Raw genomic sequence first — 14,572 nt, 5'->3', positions numbered from 1 at the left:
ATATCTTTGTATTTCAGCAGCATTCTTCATGTCCTGATCTTCATTCCTGGAGTGGTCATTGATAGAGTATTGTAGCCACTGACTTTTTAAACCATCTGTGGTACAGCCCGAGTCTTATTCAGGCCCTTCTGCATCTCTGCATGCCTATTAAGACAGGTTTTGCCCAGGTGTCAGGTTTTCCATTTCTGTGATGCCACAGTCTTGGGTACTTCTCATCCTTGTGAGATTTTTGGTTCCAAAAAGAGTAGAGAAGGACGGGAGGAAAGCATCATGTCACTCAAGTCAAAATCCGTTTCTTTGACTTTGTTCACTGGCTCTGCCTTGGTGACTCCCTGATGGGGTTTGTTGGACATAGCTGCTGTTCTCCATTCTTCTTGAGCAGAATTCATCACTGACTTTGCAGATATTGCTGCTTGTCCCTGCTAGGAATTTCAGTGCAAGTTACTGACTTCCAGGATATTGGACTAGGCAGACTTCTGCTCTGACCTAGTACTGCTGTTCTTGCGACTCTCACAGCGTCTGTTTAATCAGTGGAATATATCAGCTTGAGGGGAAAAAAACTGAATGCTTCTATTATTTTTATTCACAAGGGCCCAGACTGTTGTTGGTTGGGGTTTTTTCTTGGTTCTGTTGTGTTTTGGGTTTTTTCTTTCACAGTTAATGGTTTTTAAGGGGTGTTGCAAAAGCAGATGGACAAAAAGCTGTGTCATACTCACCTGCAAGCAAACAAATGGCAGCATTGCCAGTATGATTAATTGCTACTGTACCAGAGGGGCTGCTGTTCCTGTGGTAGAAGGTCTAATGTGCCTACTGCCCTACACAGATAACTGGGCTCACATACATTTTAAAGTACCTTAAACTAGGTATCAGTAGGCTTCCTCTTACTACAGCATTCTAGGACCCACAAAATGAAGCCGCCCTCCTCAGGATGCTGTTGGTTAGATGGGGGGGGTGTTTTGATTTTTCCCCTTTGTGGGGATGGGTAGGTAGGGGCAGAAGAATATAGAACATGTAACAAGAAAGTTTTCTCCAGCAGTTCCTTTTTTAGACTCCTCTGGGCTATATCTGTCTCATTTCTATTTACCAGTGCATCTTTCTCCCATTTCTCTACTTTTCCTTTAAATATTTTCCTGCTGTCTAAAACAAAAACAACCAACCAACCACAAACCAGCATGAAGAGCTTGGGAGCTTGACTGGCACCCTTTTTCCCCCTGATGCTGTCTACTACATTGGAATAGCTGCTTCATAACCTTGGTTTTGTTCATTGGTGGTAGGATTGTTGTTAGGTATGTTTAAGTAGGTTAGGTATGTTTAAGTACTTTGCCATACTGGAAACGAGGAAAAATGTGTATGTTTTCCTTCTTCGTTTGCCATCTACATGTTTAACACTGTGAAAAGGTTTCTTACAGGAGTTCTGTATCAAAACCTGCACTGCTTTTAGTGGTGGTCAGCCAGCAAGAATGGCTTGTAATCGTTACTTCAGTACTTGGTACCTCCAGTGCCATGCAGTGGATAGTGTCACAGGAGAAGGTGTTGGCTGATACGGATGAAATCTGCCACCTTTAAAAAGAAAAGATTTGTACACAACAAGTCATGATAATTTCTCTTTTAAGCAGTTTTCTTTTTCATTATTTCTATTACCTGCAAGTACCTAAAAGGAGTATTATAAACATTTGAAATATACTTCAGTTTCTGCTCTTTGTTCTAAAATTTGAAAGGTCTGTCTCAAAGCCAGAGCAGATTTGTTAAGTAGACTCTCTGCAGTCTTTAGTACTGATGGATAGCAAAATTCTTGTAGGTAGCACATTTTGGACTGCGATAAAGTGGCTTTACTTCTCTCAGCATCTTTCCAGATGCTGTGTAAAGTAATCTACGTAAATCTGACTATTACAGATTAACCTTTGTAGCTGTCAGGTTGCAGCTTTTATTTATGTTTTTGCTGATCACATTAAAAATGCTGTAGTCACAGGTTGTGTGGCTAATGTTAAATTTTGCATTCCAGTCTGGAATAAATTACATTCCTCTGTGCATTGGAAAAACTGGTTGGTAGAGCTCAAAGAGTTTAATTAGTAGGCTGTTTATAAGACAGAATAGGTGTTCTGAGTCACTCTTCGGAATTACTGTGAAATTTTAGTGTTGTGGTGGCTTTTGTTTTTTGTTGTTTGACAGAGGCAGAGGTACAAAACCTTAAATGTTGCTGAATTAAATCATTTAATGACAAAATTACCAGGGCTTTTTGAATTTGCAGTCACTGGGTTTCAGATATCGCTGCTGTGATATATTGTTATGCCCTACTTAGTATTCTTGTTTTGCAAAACAGTCTTGTTTTCCTCCAGTTTTACATGCCTCTGCCATTTCTTGTAGACTGGAAGTGTTACTGCTACTGGTTCCATATATAATGTTTCCAGGTTTGAGGATGCGTTGGATTTTCTTGTTTTAGCTATACTTTTCCTTTCCCAAGTCTTCTGTTTGCGTGCCTCTTTTCAGTGAGAGAGCCTGTTCCATTTTATCCAGATAACAAAAATCTCTCCTATAAACCAAATTGCATGTCACTTTGTTAAGCCACAACTGACTTTTCAGTTCTGACCCATCATGGAAACCTTGGGCAGTACACAGGCTTTGTTGAGGTTTCTCATGTCTTTCCTGTCCCCATCACTCCACCACTCACTGCTATAGCCTTCCCATGAGCTTTCACTCTGTGTGCCTGGCATCCCTTTTTTTCTGTGCAAAATTGTGTAGATTTTACCCAATGGGATCACTGTCATCTGAATGTACTGTCCCTTTAGTTGAAACCTGACCAGTGAAAAAAATTGCTGTGTCTTTTGGTTTGTGCTTCATTGTTCAGTATTAATTCTTTTTAGTTGCCTCCCACTTTCATCTAAATCTCAAATACTAGCATTTGGGATGGGATGCAGGAAAGGAAGGTAAGTCTCCTGTGATGAAGCAAGTACCTCTTCCATAACGTACTGATTCACACAGCTGGAGTGCATTTTCTCTTTGGTTTCAAACTATGTAAATTTTACTCTCTCTTTAATTTTGCCTTCTGAATAACAGTGTTAAATAGCACACTCTTAATATTTCATGTCCAGTCATAGTCTTTACACATTTGCATTATCTGTAGCATTTTGCATCTCCTTTTAGTCACAGGTTAGCCGAAGGACAGCGTATTTTAACGATGTAACACTGGGCACTTCTAATCTTTCATCCTAAGTTGCTCTTAAGCCTTAAGTCATGCTTGATTTTAAAACCTGGTGGTTGCTGAAGCTTTGATTCCCTTCATTTTGTTGCTTTCTGAATCCCCAGTACATACACTTCTTGTTACAGTTGAGTGAATCTTTACCATTCTCTGTGTACCACTGGTCAAGTGATGCTGTGTCCCATCCCCGTGATATGACATTGTCTACATGGGATGCGAAAGGCTTCCTATCACACATTGTATGCTTTATTTAATGCAGTAACAACTTTAATTCCTGGTGCAGTTATCTTTCCACACCACTGCTTACCATTTTTAAAGTGCTGCTGTGTCTTTCCTTTTTATTCTGGGTCTATTTGCTTTCACTTTTTCTTGCTGAATATTGTTTTAACTTAACCTTTTGTTTCTAATGTCTGCATTCTTGTGTTTAATTCGTCTCTTCTCCAGCATAGAATTTACTGTTTGGGATAGACAAGTCATGGCTGTTTCTTGTCCATTCATGCCTGTCCCCAGAACACTGGATTTTTATAGTACAGTCCCTGTTCTGTTCTGGGACAAAGCGGGGAGGAGTGCAGCCTTGCTCTTCTCAAAACAGCTGCTAATTCAGAGGCTGTGTGCTCCTTGAAGGAAGGGGGAGGAGAAGATGAAAAGAAGGCAAAGCAGGAGATGTAAACGGTGGGGCAGGGGGAGATCCAAATATCTGCTCAGAAATGGAACTCAGTTGTCTTAAGTCAGGAGCAGTAGCTTCTGAAAACGTAGTACTTAACCAGTTGCTTGCACTAGTATGAGCACACCCATGCTTAAAATCCAGTTTTAGACTTAAGCCTGATAAAAGCAGGAAAACCAAAAGGAGGGTAATATATTCTGCATTATGACATGTGCATGTTGTTTATAGGGTACCTCCAGCCCAGCTCACAGTGGTCCAATGATAAGGTTACTGTCTTAGGGTGGGGGAGATGCAGTTTGAGATCCCTGTTTTAATGACTGTGTTCCTCTGTTCAAGTTCATCCTGGAAATCTCGATGCTTTTCAGTTTTTATTCTCCAAAATAGGACTAAAACTGCTTTCCTCCTGGTGTTTGTGAGGAAAGGTGCGTTACAGAGATAAAATGCTTCCGTGCTATGGTAATGGGAACTGCAGAAGACTCTAGCCAAGTCAGCAGCATCTGTCTCAAACTGCCACTTAAGCTTTGCATGCAGATTAGTCCATGTCCTCAAGTACAGTAATTACACAGCTGACTTTGTTAAAACTCCATGTAGTATGCAGTTAAGAGCGAAGTCTTGTTTCAGGTGAGATGCAGAACATCTGACGTGCTGGAAGTCTTCAGGAGATTATAAGGCACTATTTGCAAGAGTAGGCATTTTATTGCTGGTATGGTCAAGTTTAAAATGGAGTAATTGCATGTTTTTGAAAGTCCTCTTAATTTCTGTGGAAGTAGGATTTTTGGGAGGACCTGGTGGTGCAGAGCAGCAGCAGGATCAATCAAAGTATGCTCTGTCTTGTTCTGTTTTCTGGATGGATATGGGGGACTATTCCAGAATCAGAATTGTTACTGTGTCTAATTTTGAGGGGTAGCAGCACCTGTCAATTGGCATTTCATTTACATGACAGCTACTCCTGCTTCAGCATCTCTGCAAATCAGGACATTAAATTACACCATCTTGCATTAAGGGATTTGTCAAAACTATGCAGGAAGACAAAACTTGTGTAATCTTCTCTGGCACTGCCTGGTGAAGTCAAGCTTTCTGACTCACAAGGTGCTGGTTGAATGACACTGCTGTCTGTTGTGGGGAGCTTGCAATTGGATCTTCAGCATCTTGCTTCGTTTTGGAGGTCACTGTGTTCAGCTCGTGCTGGTTCTCCTCCAAACAGATGTGGCAGTCCAGAGGTTGCAGTAACCTGACTAGCAGTAATCGTTTGATAGCTTTAGCTGCGGTTATAGGATTTGTTTCACATTTCGGGCAATGCTTTTTTTATTCCCCTTTTATTTTTCTGGGCTTGTTGTCATGGTATCTGGCACTTCCCATTCAGATATTAAAATTGAGTGTTGTCTGTATGTCTGGTTCATTTTCCCTATCTTATCCGCTTCCCGAGGGAGAGTTTTACGTGGGATGCAGCATGCCGTTTGCAAGGGCTTCCTTTGGGGGATGTTTTTAATCATGCAGCAATGTCTCCGTTGGAGAAGGCCTGGTGTTAAGAAGCCCCTTCCACTTGTGCTGGAGTTTATTAAATCCTATGTGCGTAGAGCTCCCCTGGGAGCTCATTGTGCAATTTCTGACACCCTCAGCCCCCCGAAAAGGCTTGTCTCCTGCACAAATGAGCTTTTATCCCAGGTCTCTCTGGCACCGCCAGGCTTTAAGGCAGTGATAGGAAGTTTTTCCCTGTACATTTCCTATGGAGAGGGACCAGCCTTTGCTAGTTGGAGATCACGGCCCTAATACCTTAGGGGAAGAGTTTGCTTGAACAATCTTGTCCCATCTCAGTAGGTTTGTGTCAGCATATGCGCCTTTATAGGTGCTCTAGCTAAAGCTAAGCTTCAGACTGTGGAACACGGATTTTCCCTGAAAGTTCGGGGTCAGGTTTGCTTATTTATTCATTAGGAGACCACAGACATGGCTTTTAAAAGGGGATCTGTTACAATAGTTCCCAGAGTAAGTTTGGAACATGGCTTTCCTCTCAGGTAGGATCTTAAGAAGGAAGATGTGCTGTGGTGCTCAGATTGTGCTGGTGGCTGTTTTTAACCAAGGGTAAGTCATGCTCCTTAATTGTAAGTGCACTGTAGCATCAAAGTGTATCTGGGACTCTGGGCCAGATTGCATTTAAATACAGATGACATTAGTAATTTAGAAGGGGAGTCTTCTCAAAAGAACTAACAAGCGCATCTGAAATACAGTAATTTGATGGAAGGCTCCCCAACAAAACTTGCACCTTCCTACAAAAGGCTAAATAAAAGCTGTTTACTACTCATCCTTTCTCATTTTTGCTTTGAGAAAGACTGCACATTTTTCCCTAAATTCTTGCAAAAATGATATATTGTAATAGGAGGAGGGTGCTTTCTTGCTGTTCATGGACAATATGTATTAAGTACTGGTCTGTGCAGATACAAGGAGTCTGTATTGTAAATAAGCTGTAGACTAAATGGATGCTGTGATAAAGAGCTGCACCAAGCACAGAACAAGTTACCCTTCACAACTGTGAACCAACTGCATTACAGTGAATTGTGACAGTGACAGCCTTAGCTTAATTGTTTGGTCCTAGGAGCAAGTGTGCACAGAAGCTGCTTCCCTCCTGGTTTGCCTCTCCTGTGACTGCAGTGTGCATCACTGGGGTGTCAGCAGGTGCTTCTCCTTGATAAAGGGATGGAGGATGAATGAGACTGATATTGCTGGTATAAAAAGGCATCAAACAAGGGGCAGGATTTGAACTGGTCTCATGATCAGATCTCGTTTTTCCTTGACCTGAATCTTCTCTCTGTAGCTTATCTCCTTTTTTAGGTAAACAGCAGCTCTGTTTGTTGGCAACTGACATAGAAACCAGGAAAAAAAGGCAGGCAATTCATTTGACCCTTTTGTACATTTGAATGTACCTTCTCAAGGGTGTTTATGTAACCTTCTCCAAAAGCCCCTACTTCATACAGCTTTGCATACGAGTTCCAGTCATTCTTTGTCCTTCCAGGAATGTGTTTGAAATGTTTCTGAAATGGATTGGAGGCTCACAGGGTTGTGCTCTGAAAATGGGACTAGTGGAACAGGGCTTACCTTGAGCGCCAGTGTGTCTCTTCTGTTACTCTTACTTAGGAGATGAAAGGCATGATGAGGCCTTCTCTTGCCCATCTTCCTTGCTTGCTGCTTTCCTTGCCAGCCGTGTGGAGGTGGTATTTAATAGGAGCATCCCCAGTTCACGAGAGCGGTTTGGGGATGGTTGAAGAGCATGTACAAGTGTGCTTGGAAGAGTCACAGATGGACAGCAGGTTGAACTCAGATGATTTGATAAAGCAGCTCACCCTGGCACCAGTTTCTTCCCCTGAATATCCACCAAAGTCGGAGCAAACAAATGTTGGAGTCGGAAAGCTCTCAGACAATTGATGGTGAGCATTATTTATCATTGGTCCCAAACATGGAGTGACTGAAGGCTGTTACTGTCTGACAGCTTCTGCCTGGCTAATACGAGATGAGCTGTCAGACATGGCCTACTTCTGAAGGAAGGGATTATGTCAGAGAAAAGCATCGGTGCTCGGTGCCATTCGTGTTATGGCTGTCAGGAGGGCAGCTTTAATTAGGCTTTACATTTGGGCAAGGGACAACAAAACCGTGATTTAAGGCAGTTTGCATTGCTGCTGTCCCATTCTGTGCTTGTTTTAATGAGTGACTGTTGACAGCAGGGACCACAGCCCTTTAATGGGACTCTGCAGTCCAGAGTAGTTTATTTTCAAGAGAAAAAGGATATTTTTAAAACTTCTTTTAAACTTCTCTGGTCACAGGTTTGCAGTTCAGAGTTGTACTCTTCTGTAAGGTGATTTTAGAATCGTTTCCAGCAATAGGAAAGTGTCAAGTTTGTCTAAGAAGGTAGTTTACTTCCACTTTACTTGTGGGAATGATTGCAGCGGAACCTGTGTGAGGAACAACCAGCAAGAACATTGCGTATCTGGAGCTTTAGACAGAGGAGATTACTGAACACTTAACACGTCTCGCCAAAACCTTCCCTGGCTTCATTCCTGCTTGAGCTAGAGCATAGCTTTTTTGGGAAAAAAAAAGTAAAATCTGGAATTTCCAGTGGTAGAAAAACTGACAAAATGCTTGGTAGGTAGTTAAAATCATGTGGTTACCGTCAATGTCAAAAACAGAATAAATGCCTTCCCCAGGAAAGCAGCTTTTGCTTTGCTGTTCCTGTCTGGTTTCTGTTGTTTCAGCTGCCAAATAGTGTGAGTTTGGATACCTGACTCCATGTTTTATCTGCTGGAGAGACAGTATTAAAAAAGGAATATGTACTTCAGATGAGTACTGATGTAGTACTGTTGAGGTTCCACTTAACCTTTTCTGATTGGGTAGACAGATTGTGACCCCATCTTTCAGTTGAAAGAGGTTTTCAGTGCTGTAGTCTGTTCTCATGGCACCATCACCAAGGCATCAGTATCTTTCTTGAAGGACATACATCAGCACTGGGCACGGCCCTTCAGCAGCAAAGCACGTAGCCAGATCAGAAACAGCGGCTTTTATTTCCCTTTTTGAGCGTGTGGCTTTTATGCCAAGCAGAAACGCGTTAACTCTTTCAGGAGTATTGCAAGCTTGAGAGGTGGTTGATTATGTGTCACCTTGTATGAGTCCTTCCATTTCCTGTGTGGAAAGTATGCCGTAGCTAACTTGATTTGCTGGGGTGTAGTCTTGGGTTTGTGCTACCTAAATGTATTTATGTGTAGTTTACTGAAGAGCTTAACTTGCTTTGCACCTTCTCTCTGTCCTCTTTGTTCTTATCCTCTCGTCCTGTTTTTCTCCAGTCGATGATCTTCAGGAGGGAAGGAGTTTGGTTTTTTTCCACTTGTCGATGGAAATAGAGTTCAGGGCAGATATCTGTTTCCTGTAGAAAACCTGTAGAGACCTGCAGAAAAACACTTTCAAGTGATTTCCTATTCACAATTCCCAGTTAGAGATGTTGGCTCATTATTTTTTTCATGCGTTTAATGTGTGCCATGTTAATTTTGGTTTAGTCAATTAATAAGCAGTAACAAATCAAGTGCTTTATGGAAGACCCAAGTATATCAATGCTATTAAATTGACATTCTTCAAATTTATAAGTCAAACTTGTAGTCTCATCAGGAAGGATGTCAGTTTAGTTTGACAGAATCTGTTTTCCATAGACATAATTTGATTGACATTGATTTTATTACCCCTCTCTAATTCTTTATTATTAGAGTCCAGTATTGAATATTCTGTAATTTTGCCTTGCTCAGCATTAGGCTGATAAACCTCAAATTTCTAGGGCCATCCAGTTCTCCCTTTTTGAATTTCAGTGCAAAATTGTCTTTCCTCCAAGCTCCTGGAATTTGCCCAGCGCTGTGAGAATTACTGAAAATGGCAAGAGAGCCATTTGTGCCCTTTTTTGGAGTCTATTCTATGCAAGTAATCCGGAGCGTCTCATTTAAACATGTCGAATCTTGGGAGCTCCTGTTTTAACATCCACCTGCGTTGCTAGTTAGTACTTTATATAGCTTTTTCAGGTGTACATAACACATCTGTTTCTTTGCAATGTTACTATCTGCTACTGAGTCAGCCTGAGTGTTAAGGGATCTTTCTTCTGTAATCTAAAATATAAAAATGAGCTTTTGTAATTGTGACCTTCACAAGCCAGAGCCTGGGGGGGGGGTGTATATTTTTTCTCTGTTTCCATCTATTTTTCTGTCCTAACTTACATTAGTTCTGTCTGTTTTCACTTTATTTCTTAATTAAAATATGGAATTGGCTTACACCGGCAGGTACAAGTCTTCAAATGGCACCACCTTTTCCATAGCTGCAGGTTTTTCAGTGTAGGCATAAACTTCATATATTGGGTATATTGATGCTTCCATATTCTTTCTCATTATTTATTTTAATCTTGGTGATTTTCAGCCCTGAAATGGAGCCTGCTGAAACATGAAATAATACACATTACTCCTTACTAGCTTGGCTTTATATGGATTTAAGATTGTCAAGTCTGTGATAATTTTTAGCCCTGCTATTGCTCACTTTTAGACCTGTTCTTTACCATATCATAAGAGGTCCGCTGTGCGTTTCTGCACGCCAGATAAAACATTCAGAAAGAGCAGTGGTGGTAGTGATATAACAAGGTGGTGTTTTAGGATCATCTAGAAATATCTCTTGCCTGCCCTACTGAATCGCAGCATGCGATGAACTTGCTGGATTCCAAATCACAGAAAATATTTACTATTTACGGTGCTGTTCCTGGGAAGTGTAGCATGGGAATGAACTTCAGTGTCTGTGTGGGATCCCACTGAGAGGTCCAGCTGCTTGCTTCATGCTGCCAGATTGCGTCCAAAGAAATGTTACCCTTTCTGAATACATGCAAGAAGAGTACATGATGGAAAAAAAGCCCCAAAAGTTCCTGCTGCTTCACCGTATTCTGGAACAAATCCTCCTCTTCTTTCTCTACCAGTTTTTAGTTCTTTTCTATCTAGAGCCTGTTTTCTCTGACATAAGGTGTATTGCTCTTGAGAATAATTTGGAAATCATACTTTTAGCTGGATATATACTTCCTTGGTTCTTTAGCTGTAAATGTTTAGCACACTAAGACTTTACGATGTCTGCCAGCAGTCGTAATGCTTTTCACCAATTATTGTTTTTCTGGGTTTATTTTCTTTTCATTTTTTGGCAGTTGATGGGGGGATGGTCTCTGTCTCCATTAAATGATGGTGTTGAGGGGAGATGCTTGAAAATACAACATAAAACGAAATGTACCCCTGGAGTGGCAAGAGCTTGAAAGATTTTCTTCCTTCGCCTTCAGTGGTACATAGCGAGGCATATGGCAGAAAGCAGCAACAGGAGTTTGCTGATTGAATCAGCTGCACCAAGATTTCAGTTGCTTGCAAAGGATGTAGGGAATCTTTTTTAAGATAAAAGGGTTTTTTCTTGAATGTACAGAAATCCAGCGCTCAGGATGCTGAGTAGACCCACCCTTTTTGTGAGACTGTAATACAGCCAACATAGCAATTAATGTATTTGATACGAAATCATGACCAATAGCTTATTAGTAGCAGGCCTTAAATTCGATTAAAAGTTTCATGTATTTCATGATGTTCAGGAGTATATACTAAGAAAAAAACATGTTTCTATGTACCTGTTATTCTAACCAAAATTGTAGGGCAATGTAATTGTTTTGTTTTAGCCAGGTTCTGCAGGCATACTTACATACAGCTTTGTTCGTTAGTATTCTTTGACCTTCACCTTGGAAAAAATAGTTGTTTGGTTCCATTTGGCAGTGAGAATCGGAGATGATGGTGTCTAAATAACTTGAATAATCTTACAGGAGAACTCCAAGGAGAGAAGTGAATGGTCTGTGGAATTTTCATACCATTCTTTTCTTGTCTTGCCATTACTTTTCTTCCCTACAGCTTGTTTTGTGGGCGGGTTTGTTCTCCATGGTCTCATCCATACAGAAGTATTTACAGAAGCAAGAATGTTCCTTAAAGAGATGATTAAGAATCGTAGTATACTCTGTAGAGGTTGGTCAGTCCATGTGCCTTGAGAATAATAGTGGCTGGACATGGAAGCCTGTGTTCAGACAGACTGACATAAACCCCAGGGCCGTGTCAGCTGCTCCCGTTACCTAGGTACCTCTGAAGGTCAGTAGATGGTTATGGGGAAAAGTAGGGGCATGAACTCAGGTTATCCAAGCCCTGATCCTTGCATCTTCCTTCCTCCATAAAAAAAAGGTCAGATTCCTGGAGAATGGCTTCCTTCTGTCTAGGCCTGTTTAGGATTCAACATACTAAGGATTTGATGTGTTTCAGAGGCACAGGGATGGGGGCTGTATAGAATATCTGGGTAGACAAGAAGAGGAAGGCATGGCATTGAAAGTATCTCTACAGTATTTCTGCTCCAGGCTTCGTGCTCCGTCAGACTTCAGCTCCTTCTTGGTTAATGTCGTGTAACTGGGGTGAGAATGTTTTTGCAGAGATTAATTCAGCTCTCCAGGAAGACTAGATATGTTTTAATACTTACTTCTGAAGTTAAATTGATTGGATAGAATTGGTCCCTCGATATATTGTAGGTTAAAACTGCCATTTCTTATCCTTACGCCTGCATGTGGGCATTTTAGGCATGAATTGCAGTGTTTCCATGGAATTTTAAGGTCTAGCATTGCATAGTTAGCAGCTTTTAGCACTTTGATCTGATTCCGTACGACAGAAGTGCTCCCTGTATTTGTGTTGCAGCAAATGCTGTATTTCTGGTGGTGTCTGACTTTGAGAAACACACAGATGCTTTTTTGTAGTCCAGGAGACAAAGAAACAAAGCTTTGTGCTCAGGAGGCAGGATGCGTGCCTCCAGGGTACATCAAGGCACTTGGTGTGCAGCTGCTTTCCCAACCTCCACTTTCTCCTGGTGAGCAGGAGCTGGGTCGCCTTTTGCTGCTCCTGCAGATAGGAATCTTCCACAAGTGCCGTCTTTCTCCTTGGGAGGGATGAGAAGGAGCATGGTTGAAATACAGGACTGTTTGCTTGCCTGCCTGGGCTTGCCTGTTCTTGAAATCTGATTATCTGTGCATGTGTATAAGTTTATGTGCCTTTAAAAGAAACCATAAGAATTGCTGTGTTTTCCAATGTGCAAAATAGCTTCAGTAGGAGGCTCAAGAAGGGATCTGGAAGCGGCTGTCTGTCACATTGCATTAATAGAATTGATGCTACTTGAGAATCAGGAAAAGGTGCCTCTCTGATGCAGGTTTTCACAGCCCATTGCAGACCCACAGCTCGGTCCTTGGGCTTGGGAGCACGAGTGTCTGTTGTGCTAACAGCATGGCCTCTCCAGCTCCCTGTTACTTATCCCAGCTATTAACCAGGTCTTCTCTTTCTGCTGCAAACACAAACACAGATCTCACTAGTCAAACAGAAGCTGTTGAAATGATTTTGGCTGCTAAAGTGGGCTCCTGCCATCCCGTGCGCAGCAGCAGTTGTTGTACTGTTTTGGTTTTGCTGTCATCCCTAATACATGGAGGAAAGCTTTAATGCGGTCTCTTATCCTAGTGCAATTTGATCTGTCCTTTCTCTTCCTATTTACTGGGTGCTCACTGAGCAATAAAAGATGTAAAGGTGGTTGTCTTTCTCAGTCAGCTGCTTCAAGGTTGAAGTGCTGTTTCCTAATGTTTGCATTTTAAGCACAAACTTATTTATGAACAGGAGCAGAATTGTGTGTATTACCATTTTTAAGAGGTGGCCTCATTACTGCTCTGGCAGGGCAGCCGGTTACTTTTATTAGGAGCTATTACACAAAGCTGTTCCACAATTCTGCTGCTGTTAAGCCTCGTCCACGCTTCTCAGTAAAATCCAGGGGAAATCAGGGTGGGAGCTTGTTCCTTCTTGTTTTTAATGTAGGATCTTCAGAGCAGCAGTTTAAAATTCTTATATTGGATTCTACTGTATTAAGAAGCTAATGAAATGGTAAAGAATGGCATGGAAACCATAGGGGAAATCGAGGATGAAACGGACACTGTAAGAACACTGTGTTCCCACTCTTGGAAGCAGTTCCTGCGCTTAAAAGTACTGAGTTGTTCTTTCCTTTTCTCTTGTGTTTCAACAGGGCAGAGTTTAGGATATGGATTCGTTAACTATATTGATCCAAAGGATGCAGAGAAAGCCATTAACACTTTAAATGGACTCAGACTCCAGACCAAAACCATAAAGGTAAGATAACATAAAACACCTTTTGCTCAGCTCAGGAAGTGGGGAAAGCAGTTGAAATTTCTGGCAATTTCATCACTACTTTAATCTCCAGTGTATGGGGAACTAACGGGCTCCTCCTTGGAACTATGGGAGAACATGCGAAAGATGAAATCTCTCTTCTCTGAAACTGCTGCTGTTGTTCAAGGGGGAAAAGTAACAGGAAGCACCTTAAGTCATTGCAGTCAGGCTTAAATGTGGAATGAAATAGTTGTAGTGGTACTGTTATCCATAAACAGAGGTGAAGTAGGTGACAGTATATTCATAAGTTACACATTTTCTTATGTTTTAATGGGGAATACCCTAACACGGAGCTCTCTTAGTGACACCCATATCACTTAGGTGTTGAAAGTATGTTTCTCTCAAGTTAGACTGTGTCATTCTCAAAAAATAACCAAACAAAACCACAACAAATTCTCAGTTTCCACATCCTTAGTTTGATTTATTCTTTTATAAGCTGGAGGTTTTGGAGATCCCACTGAAATCTCTCATCTCACTGTTGTAATAGACCATTAGTTATTCAATGACCTTCTTTTGTGGTCTCACAAGAACAGCAGGTTTCTGCACTGTCACGTTTTGTGCTGCATGGCTGATAAAGCCTTTTTGAAACAGCTTATGGAAGATTTCCACATCCCGAATTCTGACAACTAATACAGCTTAAGGAATAGGAATCAAAATATTGAAGAGGAACACACAGCAAATCTGATTCAAATTATCTGAAACTGCTTTGATCATATTTGAATGCTTCTTTCAATTTGTACTGTTTTCTTAATTTTTATTCCGTATTTAAGCTGTATTTCAAAGCCAAAAATGTTAAAGAATATAAAAACAGAATTTTTACTTTTGAAGAAACCGGCACAAATAATGTCAGTGATTTTTTTATCTTGCAAAAAAAGGATACTGTGTGGTCAGTACTTCAGTTGTACTTACCCTTTCTCACTCAAGGTTTTAGTTTGG

At 41.2% G+C, this 14,572-nt stretch overlaps 1 protein-coding gene across 10 annotated transcripts in view; it reads left to right on the top strand.

Moving 5' to 3' along the window:
• ELAVL4 (ELAV like RNA binding protein 4) overlaps positions 1-14,572 on the top strand; it is an 83,053-nt gene that overhangs the window by 49,294 nt on the left and 19,187 nt on the right. For all 10 annotated transcript variants that reach the window (XM_057401788.1, XM_057401785.1, XM_057401782.1 and 7 more), the window contains exon 3: positions 13,476-13,579. In XM_057401788.1, coding sequence (XP_057257771.1) covers positions 13,476-13,579 — 104 coding nt within the window. The remainder of the gene's footprint in view (positions 1-13,475; positions 13,580-14,572) is intronic.

This window comes from Pezoporus wallicus, unplaced genomic scaffold, assembly GCF_028554395.1.
Source record: "Pezoporus wallicus isolate ANWC-B61680 ecotype Strahan unplaced genomic scaffold, APGP_CSIRO_Pwel_v1 contig_1035, whole genome shotgun sequence".
Lineage (NCBI taxonomy): Eukaryota > Metazoa > Chordata > Aves > Psittaciformes > Psittacidae > Pezoporus > Pezoporus wallicus.
Note: the sequence above shows the minus strand (reverse complement) of the source record. Positions and strands in the feature narration are given on the sequence as shown.